This window comes from Suillus plorans, assembly GCF_016647745.1.
Source record: "Suillus plorans strain S12 chromosome Unknown HD556scaffold_58, whole genome shotgun sequence".
NCBI lineage: Eukaryota > Fungi > Basidiomycota > Agaricomycetes > Boletales > Suillaceae > Suillus > Suillus plorans.
Window position 1 is genome coordinate 1 of NW_024537442.1, and position 20973 is coordinate 20973.

Sequence of the window (20973 nt, forward strand, 5' to 3'; positions counted from 1 at the left end):
CTTTTTTTTCTCCCGTCAAGTGTGCCAGCCCCTCCTGCACTGCCAGGATCTTGGCCTGTGGGAATATGCAACTCGGGTAACGCGCTGGCCATCTTAACGTTCAGGTTTGTCACGTTATATTATACTGTTGAAATTTTTTGCTGTTGTGCTCAATTGTTTATCCGTTCGCTCTTCATGGATATAGCTTCGTCGCAAAGGCTTTTCAAATGCACTTGCACACGTGAGTTTACTCAGGAGAGTGCATTCACAAAGCATCAACGTTCCTGTCTGAAAGGCAAGAAACGATTGATCAGTGCTTTGTCTAAAGCAAAAGATCTCCTAGGCTCTGTAAAACGGGCCCGACTGGATACCAATGGGAACAGACAGCATGTGTGTATCAGCATGCCCTCTTCATTACACATCCCCTGTCCACAAGCCCCGTCGTCGTCTTCCAACCATGTCAACGAGACATACAGTGTGGGGTCTTCAAGTCTTCACCCGTCTTTGCCTTTGGCCGCAGTGCACCCCCCAGGGGAGGTGCCTTCTGCAGGTTCTTCGATCCAGGACAACATACCCATCGCAGCATCCAACGCCAACATCGGCACAACATCCACGGAGGAAGACGGTTTATCACTGGCGCAACAGAAGTCGACGTGTTGATGTTCGCATGCCATCACGTTATAGGCAGTACGACGATGTACTCCCGCAGCCTCCCCCCAGTGTTCCAAGTCATATCGTTCAACAAACGGAATCTATCCCCGTCGCAAATTCCACTAGTGTACTAACCACGGCTTGTACGTCGTTGCGACCCGCTCCTTTCCGCACGGCAAGGAATGTATTCGGACTAGTGCGCCAGTTTTTCTCTTCAACCCCCCCGTCTCATGACCCAGAAGAGGCCGCAACACTTCACGATATTAGTTCTATTCCTATTCCTACTCCAGCAGGTCAGGATGGCCCTGCTGAGCCTCACAACTCGTTTCACCCATACCCCAATCAAACATCCTTCGAGCTTGGGCATTGGTACTGGAATGGCACGGCACAGAAGTCGCACCAGAGCTTCAAAGGCTTGCTCGATATCATCGGATGCTCGGATTTTGATCCCAATGATGTGCGACATACGCATTGGGACAAGATCAACTCCAAATTAGGTGCGAGTGTCGATGAAGAGGATGATGAATGGTTGGATGAAGATGCAGGTTGGCGCAAAACGGAAGTGACAATCGAAGTCCCTTTCTCTCGAACCACAGCTCAGCCAGGCGTTCGACCTTACATTGCAGCAGACCTTTACCATCGGTCTCTCATATCGGTTATTCGCGAAAAGCTCGCAAATGCTGAGGATGTCGAACATTTCCATTACGAACCTTATCAGTTGCGATGGAAGCCCCCCCATCTACCGCAAGAAGTCAACATCCAAGGCGAACTGTACACTTCACCAGCTTTCATGGAAGCTCACAGCACACTTCAGGAATCTCCTGGAGAGCCAGGATGTGATTTACCTCGCGTGGTTACCGCGCTTATGATCTGGTCCGATGCCACACAGCTGACGACATTCGGCAATGCAAAGTTATGGCCGGTATATATGTACTTCGGGAACGAATCCAAGTACCGCCGTTGTAAACCGTCTCACCATCTCGGTAATCACGTAGCCTACTTTCAAAAGGTATGATAATTTTTTAATTAACTTACTCTTCTGCATTGACATGCATGATGCAGCTCCCGGACGCATTCAAAGACTTCGCGGGTACTCACACTGAGGGCAAGGGTGTTGGCCGCGAGTGCACGACACATTGTCACCGCGAATTGTTCCAAGCCCAGTGGAGGATTTTGCTGGATCGCGAATTTTTAGAGGCTTATGAGCATGGAATCGTCATTCTCTGCTGCGACGGCATCAAACGTAGGTTTTACCCGCGCATATTTACCTATTCCGCAGATTATCCCAAAAGTGAGTTATGAATGTTCGTCGATGAAAATACAACCTCACCTCACCTCACCTCACCTCTACCAGGGTCCTCGTTGCCACTATCCGGCAGCTCGGAGGATGTCCCTGCTCGCGATGTCTCATACCGAGAACAAGGCTTCATCATCTGGGTATGGCTCGTGATAGGCAACAACGCGCGACTCTTGCGCGTTCTGATACCTCAAGGAGTCCGTTGGTTGCCACCGCACGCAGTCTCATCTATGAGAAGCATTATGGTGTCGATAGCACAGCAGTTGAGACCATCCTCAAACCTGATTCGTGGGTGCCAACCTCCGTGAGGATGCCCACCAGTCTCTTTCTCACCTTTGCTAACCCTTGATTAGAATGCATTTCTAGATACTCTCGCACCTTTCGGATTCAACATCTTTGTTGCACTTGTTGTTGATCTTTTGCACGAGGTTGAACTCGGAGTATGGCGCATGCTTCTAGTCCATCTACTAAGAATTCTTACTGCCTTGGATAAGGACCTGATCAATAAACTCGACGAGAGGTCTGCCAGATATTCATTTACAACGGCTTTGCAGGCTAAACTTACCTTTGACAGGTATAGGAAGGTCCCTTCGTTTGGACCGGCCACGATTAGACGGTTCTCTTCGAATGTTTCCGAGATGTCGAACATGGCTGCGCGAAATTTCGAAGATCTTCTACAAGTATGTACTCGCAAGATTCTCATACATAGCCGCGAACTAATTTTGTCAGTGTTCTATCCCTGTCTTCGATGGTCTTTTACCCGTCCCTCACAACAAAGTTCTTATGAATCTCCTTTTCACCATGTCACACTGGCACGGGCTTGCGAAGCTCCGTATGCATTCTGACATCACTCTAAAGATTCTCGACCAACAAACGACTCATCTTGGCGAACAGTTTCGTCGCTTCAAGGAAAAGGTATGCGCTTCATACCAGACCCAGGAGCTCGATCGCGAAGTCGGTGCGCGATCTCGTCGCCAGGCCAAGGATGCTGCTAAACGCAATGGAAATGACCTTGGACGAGCTAATGAAGATAATGGAAAAGGCAAAGGCAAAGGCAAAGCGATAGAGCAGCTTCAGTATTACCCGCACCCAAGCAACCAAGGCGAAAGAAGTCTTTCAATATTCAGACTTACAAATTTCATGTACTTGGAGATTATGTGTCCTTCATCCGTCATTTTGGTACAACCGATTCGTACAGTACCGAACCAGTGAGTTGTATTCTGCTGCCTATGTATATGTTAACTCACCTTCTCAGGGGGAGTTAGAGCATCGTACCCCGAAAGGCAGGTACCATCGCACCGATCGAAGGACCTTTGTTCGTCAACTGACTCAAATTGAACGCCGCAAGACGCGCTTGCGCCGCATCAAACGACGACAACAGCCAGCCTCTCACGCAGGGGTACCTGAAATGGCCAACGATCCCCAACTCCAACATCATATAGGCCAAAGCGAGAAAATGTATGATGATTTTGGTCAGTACCTTCGCGACCACAAAGGAGATCCTGCTATGAGGGTAAGCAGTTTCTGTAACGCGTTGATCTTTATCTTGAAGCATCGCTTAGGATTTCCTGCCTGGATTGAAAACCCATATTCTCGATCACCTCGAGCCGGAAACTACCCAATCGCCTCTAGAGAGATCAGCTCTTACCGACCAGCACAATACCATCCTCTTCAAGCGGAATCGGATATATCACCACAACCTCGCGCGATTCAACTATACCACCTATGACGTTCGAAGAGCTCAAGACGTCGTAAACCCAAGGACTCAGCATTGCAACATTATGCTACTCGCAAATCGCAGTGATGATGGGCACTACCTCTATGCCAAAGTCATTGGGATCCACCACGTCAACATCGTGCGCGTCGCCAATGTGTACGAAAGTCACCGATTCGAATTTCTTCTTGTTCGATGGTATGAATCAGTGCAAATTCACGCGTGGGACTCACATACTTTGGGCCGAGTTCGCTTCCGGCCGCTGGCACACCAGAACGCGTTCGGTTTTGTTGACCCAGGGATGGTTCTTAGGGCGTGTCATATCATCCTGGCCTTTTCTCAAGGCCAGCGCAATCCAGGTGAATCCAGGATTTCTCCTCTTGCGGGTGACAAGCACGATTGGCATGAATACTATGTTAATAGGTGAGCGACCTGAAATAACTTGATGCGGATGAGCATTAATAATAGGACTACACTAGCTTCGTTGATCGCGATACACTCATGCGCTTTCATTATGGCCTTGGGGTAGGTCATGTTTATTCTCATGAAGCAGGAGTCGTGGAGACAACAGTACAGACAGAACATGAACCTTCAGAAAGTGGAGGCCTCATGGAGCGCACACACTGCCAAATTCCCGGTGACGATGAACAGGACGAAGACGAAGACGACGATGAAGATTACGTGGGCGTGGAGGAGCATGGCTTTTTCGATCAGGCAGTCAATGCCAGCACTGAATCACTCATGCAGGCACTAGACGAGATGTTTCTGGCCGGTCACACATTCGATTATGAAAATTAATAAATATAATCAATTGTTCGCTACTGCATCGCCCTTATTCGCCCCCGCTTTTTCATCACATGTGCCGATTCCTGGCTGGGCTGGGCTACTCATGTTCACTTCTGCCTGGCACTGCTGTGCCGCCTAGCAAGCCCCCTGGCTTCTTCCCGGCATATTTCCAATACATGGTTTGCCGTGACTGGCCATCACTGGCTTTGGCCTACCCATGACTAAACCCCTGGCACGCATGTCGATGGCTGATATGTTACGGCATCATTGCCTAGCGGTCGAATGTAATGTGGGCAGACAAGCGCATGTTTGAACAATTTTTAAGGTCTTTTTAGTGTTGTCTGATTCTTCATCACTCCAAACTTACCGGGATGATGCAACTGTCAACTGCGCTACCAACTGTCCATGTTAACAACGCTCAAAACTATGTTTTTGTTCAAGCAAGGAACAAAGTTATGCGACTTGTTCCGCTTCGGGTGAGTGCATCAGTGGCTGACTTTATTCACATCACTCATGATTTCTTACTGCAGATTGATGAGGTTCACTATCAGCCATCAGTCGTCACTCTAATTGACCCGTGTTTTCAGCCCTTTCAAGGCCTTTCAGGTCAATTCTCTTTCCTTGGCTATGTCACTCATGCTTATCATCTTTCGCCACTCTATGTGAGTCTGTCTGTAATTCTCCAAGTCAAATTTTTCATATAATTGTACTTGTTCACAGTGGCCTGAAGAATGTCGTGGTCTTGCTGATGAGCTCCTACAACAAGTGGGATTGTTGGGCATCATAGATGACATTAGTAGATACACAATCTATGAGGTTATTGAGGTAAGAGATCTTTTATGCAGTCGAGTTCACTTCTCATTAGACGAACACATTAGCATGGTGGCGCCTCAATTCTCGAGAATACTAGGACACCTTATTGTGGGGCCAGCACACAAATGAAACTTGTGCCCATGTGGATGGTGAGTTTCCCTTCGAATCCCCCCACATCGTCGGACTCAGTGCGCGTCATACATAGCTTCACGAGTTACACGACTTCCAGTTCTCCCCGGCAATGTTCCCATATGGATTCCCTCCTCCTGTCAAGCTTTCGGAGGAGTTATCTTGGCAGCACTTTGATCAAGTTACTCGGCAGTCGCTCCCTGGACCATCGTTCCATGACACGTCCCTCCACCTGCCCTTAGATTTTGATTATGATCCCTCCGTGTTTGACGTAACCACAGCGTCGACTTTTTCTGGCGTACTCACACCTGCTTTGGAGGAGGAGGGTGATGGCCTCTCGAATGCTGTGATCCTCCCTGCTAATCATCCTTTCGATGGGACACAACTTCCTTACAAAGACCTCCATTGGAGACAAAACTCACGAGAGGATCCACTGAGCAATGGCCAGAGGACAATGCTCAAAAGTTTGATGATAGACTCACCTTGGGCACGCCCATATAAGTTGGCAAGATACCTTTATGTAGGGTGTTTATTGGTCGGCATACCTGCCAACCCCTTTAATATGCCCGAGCCGGTGTCGAGGCAGTTGATTACAACCAGTTTTTTGAAAGCTCTGCTTTTCACCGGTCAAACATACGAATCATTGTGTAATGAGAAATGTAAGTGTCCGCCTCCAATTCTCAACACCACTAACTAACATTGTGATTAGTGAGGGTCACGGACAAAGCTGGGAGGGAGACCCTTGTGGATTGGTCATATTTGCGCAATAGAGTATGTTCGTTTGTCGGTTTACCTTCAGTCACCATTAAACGTTTTCCACAGTTCCCGGACTTATACATAGAATTTACTTCTGAGCTACGTAAGGTCGCCAGAGGTAGCATGAATGTTACGGATGGATTCGTGACCCACGAAACCCACCGGAAACAGAAGATCCTCGACTTGATTAGTTTGTTCGACTCAGGGGACCTAAACCTGGTAAGAACCTGCAAATTCGTATCAAATAGAAACTTGAGACTTTGTCTATCAGATACAACGAGCCCTCACGGAGCTTATTGTCACGCAGGCCTTCCGGGAAGTGCTCTGGGCTTCGTTACTCCGACCTATCGCCGAATTAGCTGAAGGAAAGGTTAGATTGGCAGATCTATACCCTGACGCTGTACAATCTTGGACAGGTTATCTACAAAAAGGTGTTGTCGGTGTACTCAGCACCCTCGTGAGCTTTTACTTATTTGCTCGTCAGACGTCGATGACCAAATTTGTGCTTATGTATCAGATGTTTCAAGGGTTAACTCATCCCCCACAAAGCAACTCTCACTTGAAGGCTCCTGCGCTGTTTCCTATCATCATGACTGCCCTCGATAACATGTACAAACATCCAGGTGACTTCAGCGTCTTCTTCAAGGAAGCCCATGAGCTTCTTTTTCTCAAGTCAGTCTCCTTTAACATTGTAATCTTACTCATCCGTCTCATCTGTTTAGGGAGAAAAATGTCTTAGTTTTGGAGCCTAAGCATGGAATTCCCAAAGTAATGTCAGACGGCCGGAGGAAGACCCTTGAAGACGTCAGGCCCATAGAAGTCAAGTCCGTCGTAGATTTCGAAGTCCCCAGCGCAGAATTCGCCTTTCCAGTTACTGGCATGGCGCAGATACACATTTCCTACTTCACACCGTCGACTATCTCACTTTGATCAACTTGAATATTGTACTCGTCATGATCTGAACGGTGTGCCTTCTGAATATTTTTGTACACGTGTATCTCAGAAATGAATTACCCTTTTACTCATTAGTAAAACGATCTCTGGTGTCGTACGAAAGCTCGACCGCCTCAAGTTCACATTCGCAAATTAGCGCCCACAAAGTTGTTTGTCATTGTTTTTGGTGTGTGACATACTCGCTGATTAGATCGATCAAAAATTGTTGTCAAACGCCCAATAAGGCATATTCACGGTAAGCCCATCAAGCCAAATCTCCTCCGATCGAATCAATCAACGCCTTCGTTAGAACATGTCCCGCGTTGTATACAGCCCAGAGAACGCAAGAAATGACGGAATTGTAAGCATCTCTCGTGTAATTTTGACGGCAAAGTCTCACATTTAACAGTCACAATTGGAGTTTTTGGCAGACTTGGTATGCATTTGTGTACCGCGTCACTGCGTACCTGACTCTGATACCCGAGACTGCCACTCCGCGAACCCCGCTGTGGGATCATATGAGGCAATTGATGCGCCGTTTCACCGGCGGCTGCGCTCGCGTACTGCAGCACATAAGATCGGCCATGCAGAGGGTGAGTTCTTTGATTTACTTCGTAACTATCTATAGTCTCAAGTTCCTCTAAGATGTTTTAGAGTTCCAGAGATGAAGTACAGGCTCAGACTGCAACTATGACCATCACTCCATGATCTACTATACCCATCTCACCGCTGCAGGAATGTATCATGATCTCCCATTTCACCAATCACGAATACTGTATACTATAATAGCGCATAGCATACAGTGCAGGTACTACATAGCCTGATATTGACCTCCTGTTGTATCGTCTTACTCAAATCTTCCTAAAATCTTGCTGGTCATATTGAACTGAAACGTCCTACTAGTAGTACTTACATTTTTGCACGTTGATTCTGAATCACAAAAGATCTGAAGCGATAACCCATGTGTATTGATGTTTTGAAATATATTTCAAGCTTGAACCGATTGAAATATTGACACTTCCAAAAAAGGTAACGATATCCGCACTTCGACCATTTTAAAAGTAACCTTCAAAGTAAAACCGTTCGTCCAGATATAATGAGGCCTCGCAAGGCCCGCTGAAGCATCTCTCGGAGGCGTGACGTTGCTGGAAAGCGAACATCCCATGAAAGTCCCTGGAATGCCCACTGCGATCAAGAACTTTATTTTACGGTACGTCAAGAGCAAAGCTGATTAGTGGTGCTTAGGTCGATTGACTCATCTGTACTTGAAAGCAGAGCGGGAGAGGCAGCATGGGGTACTTGAAGGATGGACCATACATCAGTGCGAAAGAGGCCGTTGCAATTTACACAGCAACTGTTCACGGGCTTGAGAGCCGCAAATTTGGTTCTATACCATTCCCATAAGCAAGCGAGGCATGGTTTGCACATTTTGAACTTACCGTTTTCTCTAGCCCTCTGTCGTTCGGCGCCTGAGCCTTATAATTGGCGCTCTGGCCGCATGCGTCGTGCGCAGGACATACCTCTGGTGAAGAACTGGTATCTGGAGCATTGTCCTCCTAACCAGCCAGTCAAAGTTCGCGTATCGTACCAGAAATTGCTCAAGTGTTTCGTCCTCAACGAACTCAAGAGTCGACCTGAGAAGGCAATGACTAAAAAGAATCTCTTTTGGCAGTTAAAGGCGACGAAGTTCTTTCAGACGACAAAACTTGACTGGGTGGAAGCCGGTTTGCAGGTGTGCAGACAAGGGTATAACATGCTTAATCTCCTTATCCACAGAAAGGTAAGCCTTCTTAGAGACCGCCGGGGTACATTGAAGCTAATTTTCATTTTCAGAACTTGAACTACTTGCATCTCGACTATAACATGAACTTGAAGCCAGTGAAGACGCTTACTACGAAGGAGCGCAAAAAGTCTCGCTTCGGAAACACCTTCCACTTATGTCGCGAGATTCTGCGCCTTACAAAGCTTGTTGTTGATGCTCATGTTCAGTTCCGCCTTGGCAATGTCGATGCTTTCCAGCTTGCAGACGCACTGCAGTATATCTTTGCGCACATTGGGGCATTGACTGGTATGTACCGGTACAAGTACAAGGTTCGCATAATCTCGGTTATAGGCGAAATTTATTTTGTTAATTTTATTCATCCAGCTCATGAGACAAGTTCGCATGACAAAAGATCTCAAGCACTTGATCTACTACCGCTTTAATACTGGCCCTGTCGGCAAGGGTCCTGGAAATGGCTTCTGGGCTCCTGGCTGGCGTGTCTGGCTCTTCTTCATGCGAGGCATTGTACCGTTACTCGAGCGCTGGCTTGGTAACCTCCTCACGCGTCAGTTCGAGGGATGCAACAGCAAGGGCATTGCGAAGACTGTGACAAAGCAACATGTCGAGTCTCACTATGACCTCAAGTTACGTGCGGCTGTCATGCATGACATTCTCGACATGATGCCTGAGTCTATTAAACAAAACAAGTCGAAGACGATTTTGCAGCATCTCTCGGAGGCGTGGCGTTGCCGGAAAGCGAACATTCCATGGAAAGTCCCTGGAATGCCCACTGCGATTGAGAACATCATTCTGCAGTACATCAAGAGCAAAGCTGATTGGTGGTGCTTGGTTGCACATTATAATCGGGAGCGTATCCGTCGAGGTGCTACAGTTGATAAGGCAGTAGTGAAGAAAAATCTGGGTCGGCTGACACGCCTGTACTTGAAAGCAGAGCAGGAAAGGCAGCATGGGTACTTGAAGGATGGGCCGTACATCAGTGCGGAGGAGGCCGTTGCAATTTACACAGCGACTGTTCACTGGCTTGAGAGCCGTAAATTTGCTCCTATACCATTCCCGTAAGCAAGCGAGGCATGGTTTGCACATTTTAAACTTACCGTTTGCTCTAGCCCTCTGTCGTACAAGCACGATACGAAATTGCTTGTACTTGCACTTGAAAAACTGAAGGAGGCTTACTCAGTCAAGGGTCGTCTTAATCAGTCGCAGCGTGAGGAGCTTGCCCTCATTGAACAGGTGTATGACAATCCGCACGAATGTCTGTCGCGCATCAAGCGATTGCTTCTTACCCAGCGTGCGTTCAAGGAGGCTGGTATTGAGTTCTTTGACACGTACAACAAACTCATTCCGTGCTACGACATTGAGCCCGTTGAGAAGATCACCGACACCGTAGGTTTCAGCATTTACTCCGTTATATGCCATGCTGACGTTGATACTTTACAGTATCTCGATCAATTCCTCTTCTTCGAGGCAGATAAAAGAGGGTTGTTCCCTGCCTGGATCAAACCTGCCGACATGGAGCCACCGCCGTTGCTTGTGTACAAGTGGTGCCAAGGCATCAACAACTTGACAGATATCTGGGAGACGAGCGAGGGCGAGTGCAACGTGATGATGGAGACCGTCTTCTCCAAGGTGTATGAGAAGATCGACCTGACCCTGCTGAACCGTCTCCTCCGTCTCATTCTTGATCACAACTTGGCAGACTACATCACCGCGAAGAACAACACCGTGCTGACCTACAAGGACATGGCACATACGAATGCATTCGGTCTCATCCGTGGTCTTCAGTTCTCTGCCTTCGTCTTCCAGTACTACGGTCTCGTCCTTGATCTCCTCATTCTTGGCTTGCAGCGAGCTAGCGAGATGGCGGGTCCTCCACAGATGCCTAACAACCTTTTGCAGTATCGCGACTCGGCAACCGAGACTCGTCACCCCATCCGCTTATACTCCCGTTATGTTGATCGCTTACACATTCTCTTCCGCTTCAGCGCAGATGAGGCAAGGGACTTGATCCAATGCTATCTTAGCGCCAACCCTGACCCGACCAACAACAACGTCATCGGGTATAACAACAAACGCTGCTGGCCTCGAGATTGTCGTATGTGTCTCATCAAACATGACATTAACCTTGGAAGAGCAGTTTTCTGGAACGTTAAGAACAGCCTGCCGCGCTCACTCACCACCATCGAGTGGGAGGCCACCTTTGTCAGCGTTTACTCGAAGGACAACCCACAGTTGTTGTTCTCGATGTGCGGGTTCGAGGTCCGTATCTTGCCCAAGATTAGGACGATGGGTGGCGAGCAGTTCTCGTCGAAGGACACTGTGTGGAATCTCACCAACGAGCAGACCAAAGAGAGAACTGCGCAGGCGTTCCTCCGTGTCTCCGATGACGGTGTCCAGCAATTCAATAACCGTATTCGTCAGGTCCTTATGAGCTCCGGTTCCACCACTTTCTCGAAGATCGTCAACAAGTGGAACACTGCGTTGATCGGTTTGATGACCTACTACCGTGAGGCTGTCATCCACACAAACGAGCTTTTGGGCTCTCTTGTCAAGGCAGAGAACAAGATTCAAACTCATGTCAAGATTGGCTTAAACAGTAAGATGCCATCCCGTTTCCCTCCTGTTGTCTTCTACACACCGAAGGAGCTTGGTGGTCTTGGAATGCTTTCGATGGGTCACGTTCTTATCCCGCAGAGTGACTTGCGATGGTCCAAGCAAACTGACGTTGGAGGTTCGTTCACTCTCTTCTTTGATAATCATCTTCTGGCTTACAATTCGTTTGATCAGTGACGCATTTCCGTGCTGGTATGACCCACGAGGAGGACCAGTTGATTCCGAACTTGTACAGATATCTTCAGCCATGGGAGGCAGAATTTTTGGATTCGGCTCGTGTTTGGTCCGAATACTCCATGAAGCGGAAGGAGGCCAATGCCCAGAATCGGCGCCTCACCCTTGAAGATCTTGAAGATAGCTGGGACTGCGGTATTCCTCATATCAACACCCTCTTCCAAAAGGATCGCCATACATTGGCATATGACCGAGGTTGGCGTGGGCGGTGTTGAGGGTATCTTGGAGCACACGCTCTTCAAAGGAACTTATTTCCCTACCTGGGAGGGTCTCTTCTGGGAGAAAGCGTCTGGATTCGAAGAGTCTATGCGATACAAGAAACTTACCAACGCCCAGAGGTCAGGTCTTAACCAGATCCCTAACCGTCGATTCACGCTTTAGTGGAGTCCGACCATCAACCGCGCCAACGTCTATGTCGGTTTCCAGGTCCAGCTTGATCTGACGGGTATTTTCATGCACGGCAAGATTCCCACCCTCAAGATCTCGCTGATTCAGATCTTCCGTGCGCACTTGTGGCAGAAGATTCACGAAAGTGTAGTCATGGACTTGTGTCAGGTCTTTGATCAGGAGCTAGAGCCTCTCCAGATCGAGACAGTACAGAAGGAGACTATTCACCCTTGTAAGAGTTACAAGATGAATTCATCTTGCGCCGATATCTTGATGTTCTCAGCCTACAAATGGAATATCTCTCGGCCTTCATTGGTCACAGATGTTGGTCACTTTCAATACCCCATTGGACTTTGATCTGATCTCTCCGTTTTTTTAGAACAAGGACGTTTTGGATGGCACGACCAGCAACAAGTATTGGATTGACGTTCAGCTTCGGTGGGGTGACTTCGACACCCATGATATCGAGCGGTGTACTCGTGCCAAGTTCTTGGACTACGTGTCCGACTCCATGAGTATCTACCCCTCACCAACTGGTGTTATGATCAGCATGGATCTAGCCTATAACCTGTGGTCTGCGTACGGCAACTGGTTCCCCGGTATGAAGCCTCTGATTCAGCAAGCCATGGCCAAGATCATGAAGGCCAATCCGGCATGCCACATCTTGCGCGAGCGTATTCGCAAGGGTCTCCAGTTGTACTCTTCTGAGCCCACGGAGCCTTATCTCAACAGCCAGAACTATTCAGAATTATTTTCGAACCAGATCATTTGGTTCGTCGACGACACTAATGTGTATCGTGTCACTATCCACAAGACGTTCGAAGGTAACTTGACGACTAAACCGATTAACGGCGCCATCTTTATCTTCAACCCACGTTCTGGACAGTTGTTCCTGAAAATCATCCACACCAGTGTCTGGGCTGGCCAAAAGCGTCTCGGTCAACTCGCAAAGTGGAAGACTGCCGAAGAAGTGGCTGCATTGGTTCGTTCACTGCCTGTTGAAGAACACCCGAAGCAGGTCATCGTCACTCACAAGGGCATGTTGGACCCTCTCGAGGTTCATTTACTTGATTTCCCGAACATCGTTATCAAGGGAAGTGAGTTACAACTGCCCTTCCAGGCTTGCATGAAGATGGAGAAGTTCGTTTCCTAGTAAGTGGGTCCACGCGTATTTACATCTTCATTGCTGATGCTGTTTCTCACAGCGTGCTACACAACCTCAAATGGTACTGTTCAGCTTGTACGACGACTGGCTCAAGTCGGTGTCCAGCTACACTGCCTTCTCTCGTCTTATCCTCCTCCTTTGTGGCTTGCACGTCAACAACGAGAAGGCGAAGATTATTTTGCACCCAGACAAGTCGACCATTACAGAGCCTCACTTCGTCTGGCCCACTCTTACAGATGATGAATGGATCAAGGTTGAGGTCGCAATGAAGGATCTTATACTGGCAGTAAGTAATATCGCACACTTTTTGAACTTTGACTCATCGAGTCCAAGGATTTCGGCAAGCGGAACAGCGTCAACATCGCGTCCTTGACTGCGAGTGAAATTCGTGACATCATTCTTGGTCAAGAGATTGCCGCTCCCTCCGTACAGCGCCAGCAGATGGCTGAGCTTGAAAAGAGTAATGAGGTGCAGGGTGTTACCGCTGTGCAAACTCAGACCACCAACTGTTCACAGGTGAAACGATTCAGACTGTCACTGACAACCAACTTCAGGTGTTTAGCAGCAAATCTGATTGGCATGTCCGTGCCATCTCTGCTACACATCTTCCTCTCCATCTCCAACATATCTATGTCTCCAATGATGATATCAAGGACGACGCTGCTTCGTACACCCATGTATTGCCGAAGAACATCCTGCGGGCATTCATCACTGCAGCAGATCTTCGCACTCAGGTTGCGGCCTTCCTGTACAGTGTATCACCAAGCAGGTCGAGGAGATCAACGAGTACCTCGGCGTGAAAGTAACAATAGCATTGAGCTGCCCAACCAGTTGCCGAGGGACTGACTTCCTTCTCAAAGATCTCGGACCTCCTGGGTGGGTCAAGACACAAGCGCTTGAACTCAGTCATCTTTCTCCCACAGACGTCACCATTCAAGCCAAGCTGATGTCTGGATCCAAGATGCCATACCTGGTTCGGATTCACATTACAGGCTGACAGAACGCAATATGTAACAGTTTTTTGGCAGCTGCCTTGTTGTTTCCGCGCGGCCGCAAATAATTGACGCTTAGGTTGACGGCCGCAAGTGCTGCTTAACGGGAGGCAACACTGTAGGCAGGTTGCGGTTGGACCACGGCCTTCAAGTCGTCTTAGTACTAGTAGGTCCCTGCATCAACTCTCCCCTTTTTATATCAACTGTTCACAATCGCAGTAGTTCAATACCTCCCTTCAAGCTTACTGCTTGTACTCATCCTGCTTGTCATTTGTTGAGGACCTCTCGTTCGACGACGCTCTCCTGATAGATACCAGGACTGTAATCATCATGCCATCAGATACTCAATCTACAGCTTACAAAAAAGCTGCTGCGTCCGCGCCTTCGAAGGATTCATTATCAAGGACACCACATGCCATTGACCGGTAGGTCCCACCACGCGTTCGTCCCTCTATTTCTTCCAAAGAGAATGTAGGCAGTGCTGCATATACTTCTTCATCATCTACTGCATCTCCGGCACTTGAAAAGCGTGAAGAATCCGCAGGCACATCCACACTCCTTTCGCAAAGTTATTCCAGGCGCAGCAGTCTCCGGTGTCGCTCTCAATCTAAAGATCACTGCTTCATTTGTAGAGTCTTCTGAGATCAAACGTGTCAAGAAACCCAAAGAGAGCTTCTTGGCCACGTTCTTTCGCAAGCTCTTCTGCTGTGTCGGAGTCGATTCCCGAGCTCATGACATCGACGTCGATGGTGTGGCAAGCGTTGGGTCGGGTCCTACTTTACTGGCTCACAAGACCGCGGACAATGCTGTGAAGCAATTTTCTGAAAAAGCACCGGTCGCATCGGTAGTTCCAGGTCGCATCCTCAGGTCAACCTGCTGTACCTCTTAAGGACTTGCTAGAGTACTGCGGGCGCTACCAGTAGGGCCGTACAACTGCCAGGTTCTTCTGTTCCTGGTCAAGTATTAAAGACCTCTGCAAGTCGCCCGTCCGAACATGGTAACGAGTCGGATGATGTTTCATTTGATGAGTTAAGCAAGGAAGATGAAATGCTGATCAGGAATGGGGGTGCAGGCATTCCCATGGGCTCTGTGAGTGGATCCGTAGTCCAATGGATATATTTCTGACTTGGAATTTACAGGACGGAAAGCCATGGCCACTTCTCCCACCCATCGCGCCTAAACATGTTGGCAAGAAGTGTTTAGTGCTTGACCTGGACGAGACCCTCGTCCATATTAACATCATGGTATATCTTTCACTCCGATTTTATACCTGCTTTTGACGTACCTCGCTGTCAGCCCATACCAGATCCAGACTTTGTCGTTCCTGTCCAAATTGAGCATCAATGGCACAACATGTATGTACAGAAGCGACCAGGAGTAGACGAGTTTCTTCGACAGATGGGTGAGCTGTACGAAGTAGTAGTGTACACCGCAAGTCTGGGTTCCGTGCGTTCATTACAGGTGGCCGGGTTCTAAAATTCAACTGATGTCTTTCTCTTCCTTGTTTCGTCTCATTTAGTATGCAGATCCGGTGATGGACCATCTCGATATCTACAATGCCGTTTCGCATAGGCTTTCGAGTTGGGCCGCAAGAACGTGGATAATTCTGCCAACCTACATATACTGCACCAGTGGGTAGGGCGAAAAGTTTCTGCTGGCATAAGGTGCCGTCCTAACACTTTCTTTTGATACTTAGGGTTCGTCTACTGCTGTGGGGGCAGTAGTCTCTGATATAGACCTCTAGCTCGCAGCATAAATATATTTGTGGGCTATATATATCGATAATTTACTTATGATATCTATGGAACTTGTCATTGCGATTGCTTTCTGGTCTACTTGTTGAGTTGAGCGCGCTGATGACTACGTCATAAAATTCCCAAAAAGGAAGTTTGGTTCGATTGTCTTTGTACTCTCCGTACTACTACGGCACGAACAACCTTCAGTCACAGGTTCCTGGCTTGAACATGGTAAGCTCAACTGTGCCTCTTGGACGTGCTCATGATCAAGAGTCTAACATGGTTTAGACAACTTACAGTTCTCAGCAACAGATTCTCAATCATGCGGTTGGTATTTGGCCAATGCAACTCCCGCGGTACGCTGAAGTGATGATGCTGTGAGTACCCGTCTGCGAGTAGGATTGCATTCGATTGACTTTTTCTGCGTACAATTAGTGATGATATACCTGAAGATACTTTCGTTGGTAGGAAGAAAACTGATGTCCCTAGGTTAGTTTCTTTTCTTCATAATGGATTCACTTCAACGCCATCAACAGGCCCTTAAAATATGGGAATTGGGAGGAATTTGTCCACCCATTAGGTGGTACATACTACTATCATAAGGACAAGGTGAGTGCTGCCTAGCTAATCGTATAAGTGATAAACTCGATAAAAATTTAGAGAACGTATACTTCGGTAAACCTAAGGCGGTACCAGGATCCCCAGAAGATCGATGACTTTGTCGATGCATTACGAGCTGTGACGCAAGAAGATGCGTGGATACTGGTCGTTCATCCAACAATGTTCAGAGGAGAAGAAAAGTTCCAATATTACTATGTGGTTCTGGACCAGCGTATCATTGCCTGGATAGAGGAACTAAATGGTTACCTTCTTTTCCGCGACTGTGTCCAGCCAAGCCAATGGGAACATAAGAGTCAGTACCTTATCTTTGAATTTTTCTTTGAGACCGATTGCAATCATGTAGGACTCGAACTCGAGGCTCAGTATTGGTAAGTGGTCGGATGTGCCAACCTGATTGATCAAAAGACTTCTCACTGTCGGCAGGAAACACTTTGAATTCTTTCCGCAGCAGTTGTCGATGGATGTTTCGGTTGTGAGAAGCGTACGGAGAGAAATTATTTGCTATATTGGAGGTAAGCTTTATATCACGGGGATGGCAAGAATCGCTTAGCAGGCACAGAAGCAATTACGTTGAGTCAATCCACGGCCGGTTCGATATTCTGGACCCTGGAGCAAATGAAGCAAATCATCGAACATCTAGCCAGTATCGGTTCGTACTTGTATCTAGTCCTGCATAGCATTTTTATAATGAAGAAACAGAAGACCTTGCAGACAACGGGCTCATACATGAAACCGGTATCGTGTTCTGTTGTATGTGAGCCCTGGAAAGCTGAATTCAAGTACTGATATCCCAATTCACAGGTAGAATTTTATACATCTTACGTGCGTTGCTTTCTCACAAACCCTATCGTCATCAAGTAAATGAACGTTTTAGGGCACCATCAGTATCTTAACCGCCACAACCAACCAGAAGCTCGACTGATTCGGAACCATGCAGTGAAAGAGAAGCGTAGAAACTGTAAACTTCTTTGTTTCATGAGCAATACTGCAGCTACAGTCTTCTGCATGCCGGTCACGATCGAAAGCGTCAAGAGGACTTCCGTCGATGGTATCGTGAATGGAGTGGAGGTCAAAAACTTTGTCGACAATCTTAGCAATCAGACGAAAAGTCAAATTACCTTGGTAGGCGCTACATCAATGAGGGTATCCACCCACTTATTCACCCACAGGCTGGTGTCTCCATGGCCTTGGACATCGCCATCCTTGCTGTTCCAGGTTTAGGCACAACAGTGACCTCACAGATGTTATGTTCTTGCTCTTTACTTTTCGGTGTTGGCTGCATTTTTGCTGGCACGATGGTGCAACATTTCGGCGAGAGAATGAGATCCATTGACTTTGCGGTTCGATTCACACTATTTTTTCTCAAGAACAAGCCTGATATTACTGACTGGACAGGTATATTACCTGCAAAAGAGGACAGCGATGCTTGTTGTCATTACAAGCATACCGACTTCTTTTTGTGTATTGAGGTAAGCAAACTTCGATCGTGATTATTTGTGTCACTTATGGTTCGGTAGTGTGACAAGCTCCATCCTCGGATTCTTCGCAGGTGTTGCTTCAGACTTCAGACCATCTACACCTCTAATGATTGCGTGCTTCACTACGCTCGGTGTTGTGGTAGGTTCTTTAATTATATTGGTGATTGCTAGTTATGGTCCTGGCCTGGCCAGGATACGGCCGCAGTAACATCTTGTCCTGAAATTATTCTGCGAGAGTATTGCAAATATAGGATGGATATGTCCCACGCAAGTCGCATTACGAAGATAGGAGTCACCAACATTGTCTGCACCGCGACATCATGCGACACGGTAACACTACGGTATTTTTTCTGTACTTAGGTTCTCAAATTCGTCGTCATCGTCCGCTAAGAAAGACAGTCAGTTTATTGAAGGGGAGCACACGCCGGACATACATTGAATGGGAGAAGGGGCGTCCCATGGGATCTGACCAGGAGATGTACTGGTTACATTTGGCACATATTCCTGCAAGATTCTGGCACAATAATTTTCTTCCAGCCAACGCAACCTGTATTTTTTGTACAGCTCTTCAAGTCGCGCGCAACCCAACTCTGCATGTCGCAGTCGTTCTTTAACATCAGCCATGGACTCCTCGCGGCTCTCTGTCGTAGGGCAGTCCTTGTCAATATTTACCTCTCTGGTCTATGATGAGCTTCGAAAATGATTGATGATAGTATCTGACACTTACCTTACGCTGGTGAATTCCTCAGGCTTGGACCCGCCACTTTGTTTGTCAGTGATATCGTGCACTAACTCAATCCTGACACATAGAATTAGCAAGTCCAGTCTTTGACAAGTAAGCCATTAAGTTTACCGGAGGTTCAGATTAATAACATGTCCAGAGATCTGACACGATGATGATTGTTGCATATCCAGGTTCAGCATAGGCAATGGTAGCCTAGCTGCGATATACAAGAAGATGCAAAGTCCAAGAACGCTTTTATCCTTCGGGTCCTTTATTAGCACTTTTTTCGGACCATGGAGCTTATCACCATCAATTTTACGAAAGGTTACTCGGTCCCGACTCCCGGTAAGCCATCCCATCATTGCGGCTACTAATACCTAGCTGTCACTCACCCTGGCCACTGCTTGACTGGCATCAGGCACCCCGCAATTTGACGAAAGGTTGTTCGTTTCCGGCAGGCCATCCTGGCCCATAATCACTGCGGCTACTGCCTAGCCGTCAGCCACCCTGGCCACTGCTTGGCTGCTATCAGGTACGCCGCTTACTGGAATATCACGTGGTGCGCTGCTGGAAATAAAAAGCTAGATTTTAGTATCTGTGATGCTCGAGCTACTTTTGACTCGCGAGCTCTCATGACCACTGAAGAGACCATATCTACCATTCCGAGCAAGCGTGCTACATCAGCCCTTCAAATGGGACCCCGCAAAAAAGCGTAAGCTGCCCTTGTTCGACACAGGTTTTGCAGACTTATTCTGTCGCCCAGCTCTATGTCTGATCCTCTTATATCCCATGGGCGTCACTTCGGTCGAACAGTATTTGCACTATGTAATTATCCTTCTCTACTCACCAACGGCATCCTTAGATTGGAGCAGATGGAAGATACTCCTTTGGAAGACTTCCCTGCTGAGTGAAACACATTGTCTCTATTGACTTACTGTTGTCTGATTTTTTGGTAGAGAACGACGAGAACATCGAGCTTTCGAACAGCTCTTGGACTCTTATCCCGACCTGTTGGAGCGACTGAAAACCGGGTCTGAGGAGGAAATTATTCATGTTGGAGAGCTGGTGAGTTGTTTTCTGCGTGGCTAGACTTCGTGCTTACAATTCATAGATCGGTAAGGGAGCTGCAGGCGCGAGAGGTGATGATACGAAAACGTTGAAGTCTGCAGTGCTCGATTGGATTTCTCCGAAAGGGGCAGCAATTCAGCCCCCCCTACACAGGAACTCAAAGATCGATCGGGGATTCAACCACGAGCTTACCGGATCACTGCTTTGTCCTGCTGGGTTGGACTGGAAGGACGCAGAGTATGTTTTCATTTTCTTTTTTCTAGCATCGGTAGTCCTGACAACGTTTTTTGCGCTTGATTCTCAACAGAACGAGAGAGAACCTCCGAAGTGGCGAAATGTTAGTCTGTGGGGACCAATGGCCCATTTTCTTATATGCCCACCATACATTTGATGCAGATGACCCATGGTGCGGTCTTCTTAGGAGCCACTTGTTGGTATGTGTGAGTAGGCAAATGTATTTTTACATAGTTCACTACTGATTGCTTGCACGTCAGGCCTACAAGCATGTCTTTACGTCTCCAAGTTCAGGTCGACAAAGAACCGAAAGCCACGCGGTCCGGGAATGCTCGCCTTCATGGCATGAATTCCGTCACCATCGCGTCCATAGCTTACGTTGCAACTCAGGTTCGTCGACGCATGTCTTTCTCGTTGAATAGCTGATAGCTGACATACATGCAACCGAAGGTCTGATTTGCTATAAGTTCTTCTTCGGTGTTCTCAAGGACCGACACAACGACCGACTCAGAAAATGTTTATCATAGCCTCCTCGACCTCTTCGAAGATCCTGAGGAATCTAAGGAGGTTGATGACCTACTCACTTGGTGGAATCGGTATTTTTTATTACTCTTCGTTATATCACTGAGGCTCATGCATTGTTATGTGCCAGCCAAGTGTTTCCCACTTCCTCTGCCGCTAAACGACCTATCAGCGCCAACAGTGCCTTATCGAAAATACGGCTCAAACGTCTTGCGATCAAACAAGCTACAGATTCAAACTTAATTTCATCGTAGTCTTTCTAGAAACATGTTTTCGTATAATAAATTACAACTAATATAAGCATAAGCATGTTGTCGTCAACTAGAGCACTCGAGTGACCAGAAGATAGACCTACAGCCAA

General features: G+C 47.6%; 3 protein-coding genes across 3 annotated transcripts; all 3 read left to right on the forward strand.

Moving 5' to 3' along the window:
* Positions 1 to 5481: 5481 nt before the first annotated feature.
* On the forward strand, positions 5482 to 14451 carry HD556DRAFT_1433655 (NUC071 domain-containing protein; the record flags this gene model as incomplete). The annotated part of the gene is made up of 16 exons (XM_041305241.1): positions 5482 to 5715; positions 6873 to 6956; positions 8533 to 8838; positions 8892 to 9149; positions 9205 to 9896; positions 9948 to 10224; positions 10279 to 11569; positions 11626 to 11880; positions 11930 to 12065; positions 12219 to 12387; positions 12452 to 13216; positions 13278 to 13523; positions 13571 to 13712; positions 13736 to 13971; positions 13992 to 14210; positions 14356 to 14451. 16 exons carry the CDS (start codon positions 5482 to 5484, stop codon positions 14449 to 14451), a joined length of 5406 nt encoding a protein of 1801 aa, XP_041156542.1.
* Positions 14452 to 15267: 816 nt separating this feature from the next.
* On the forward strand, positions 15268 to 15805 carry HD556DRAFT_1193077 (HAD-like domain-containing protein; the record flags this gene model as incomplete). The annotated part of the gene is made up of 4 exons (XM_041296224.1): positions 15268 to 15318; positions 15369 to 15473; positions 15526 to 15675; positions 15749 to 15805. Coding segments are annotated over 4 exons (363 nt in total), but the record flags the coding sequence as incomplete, so codon positions are not given.
* A 3750-nt stretch (positions 15806 to 19555) lies between these two features.
* Positions 19556 to 20866, forward strand: HD556DRAFT_1433656 (uncharacterized protein; the record flags this gene model as incomplete). The annotated part of the gene is made up of 8 exons (XM_041305242.1): positions 19556 to 19695; positions 19745 to 19853; positions 19900 to 20093; positions 20164 to 20290; positions 20351 to 20362; positions 20385 to 20494; positions 20558 to 20686; positions 20743 to 20866. 8 exons carry the CDS (start codon positions 19556 to 19558, stop codon positions 20864 to 20866), a joined length of 945 nt encoding a protein of 314 aa, XP_041156544.1.
* Between the last annotated feature and the right edge of the window lie 107 nt (positions 20867 to 20973).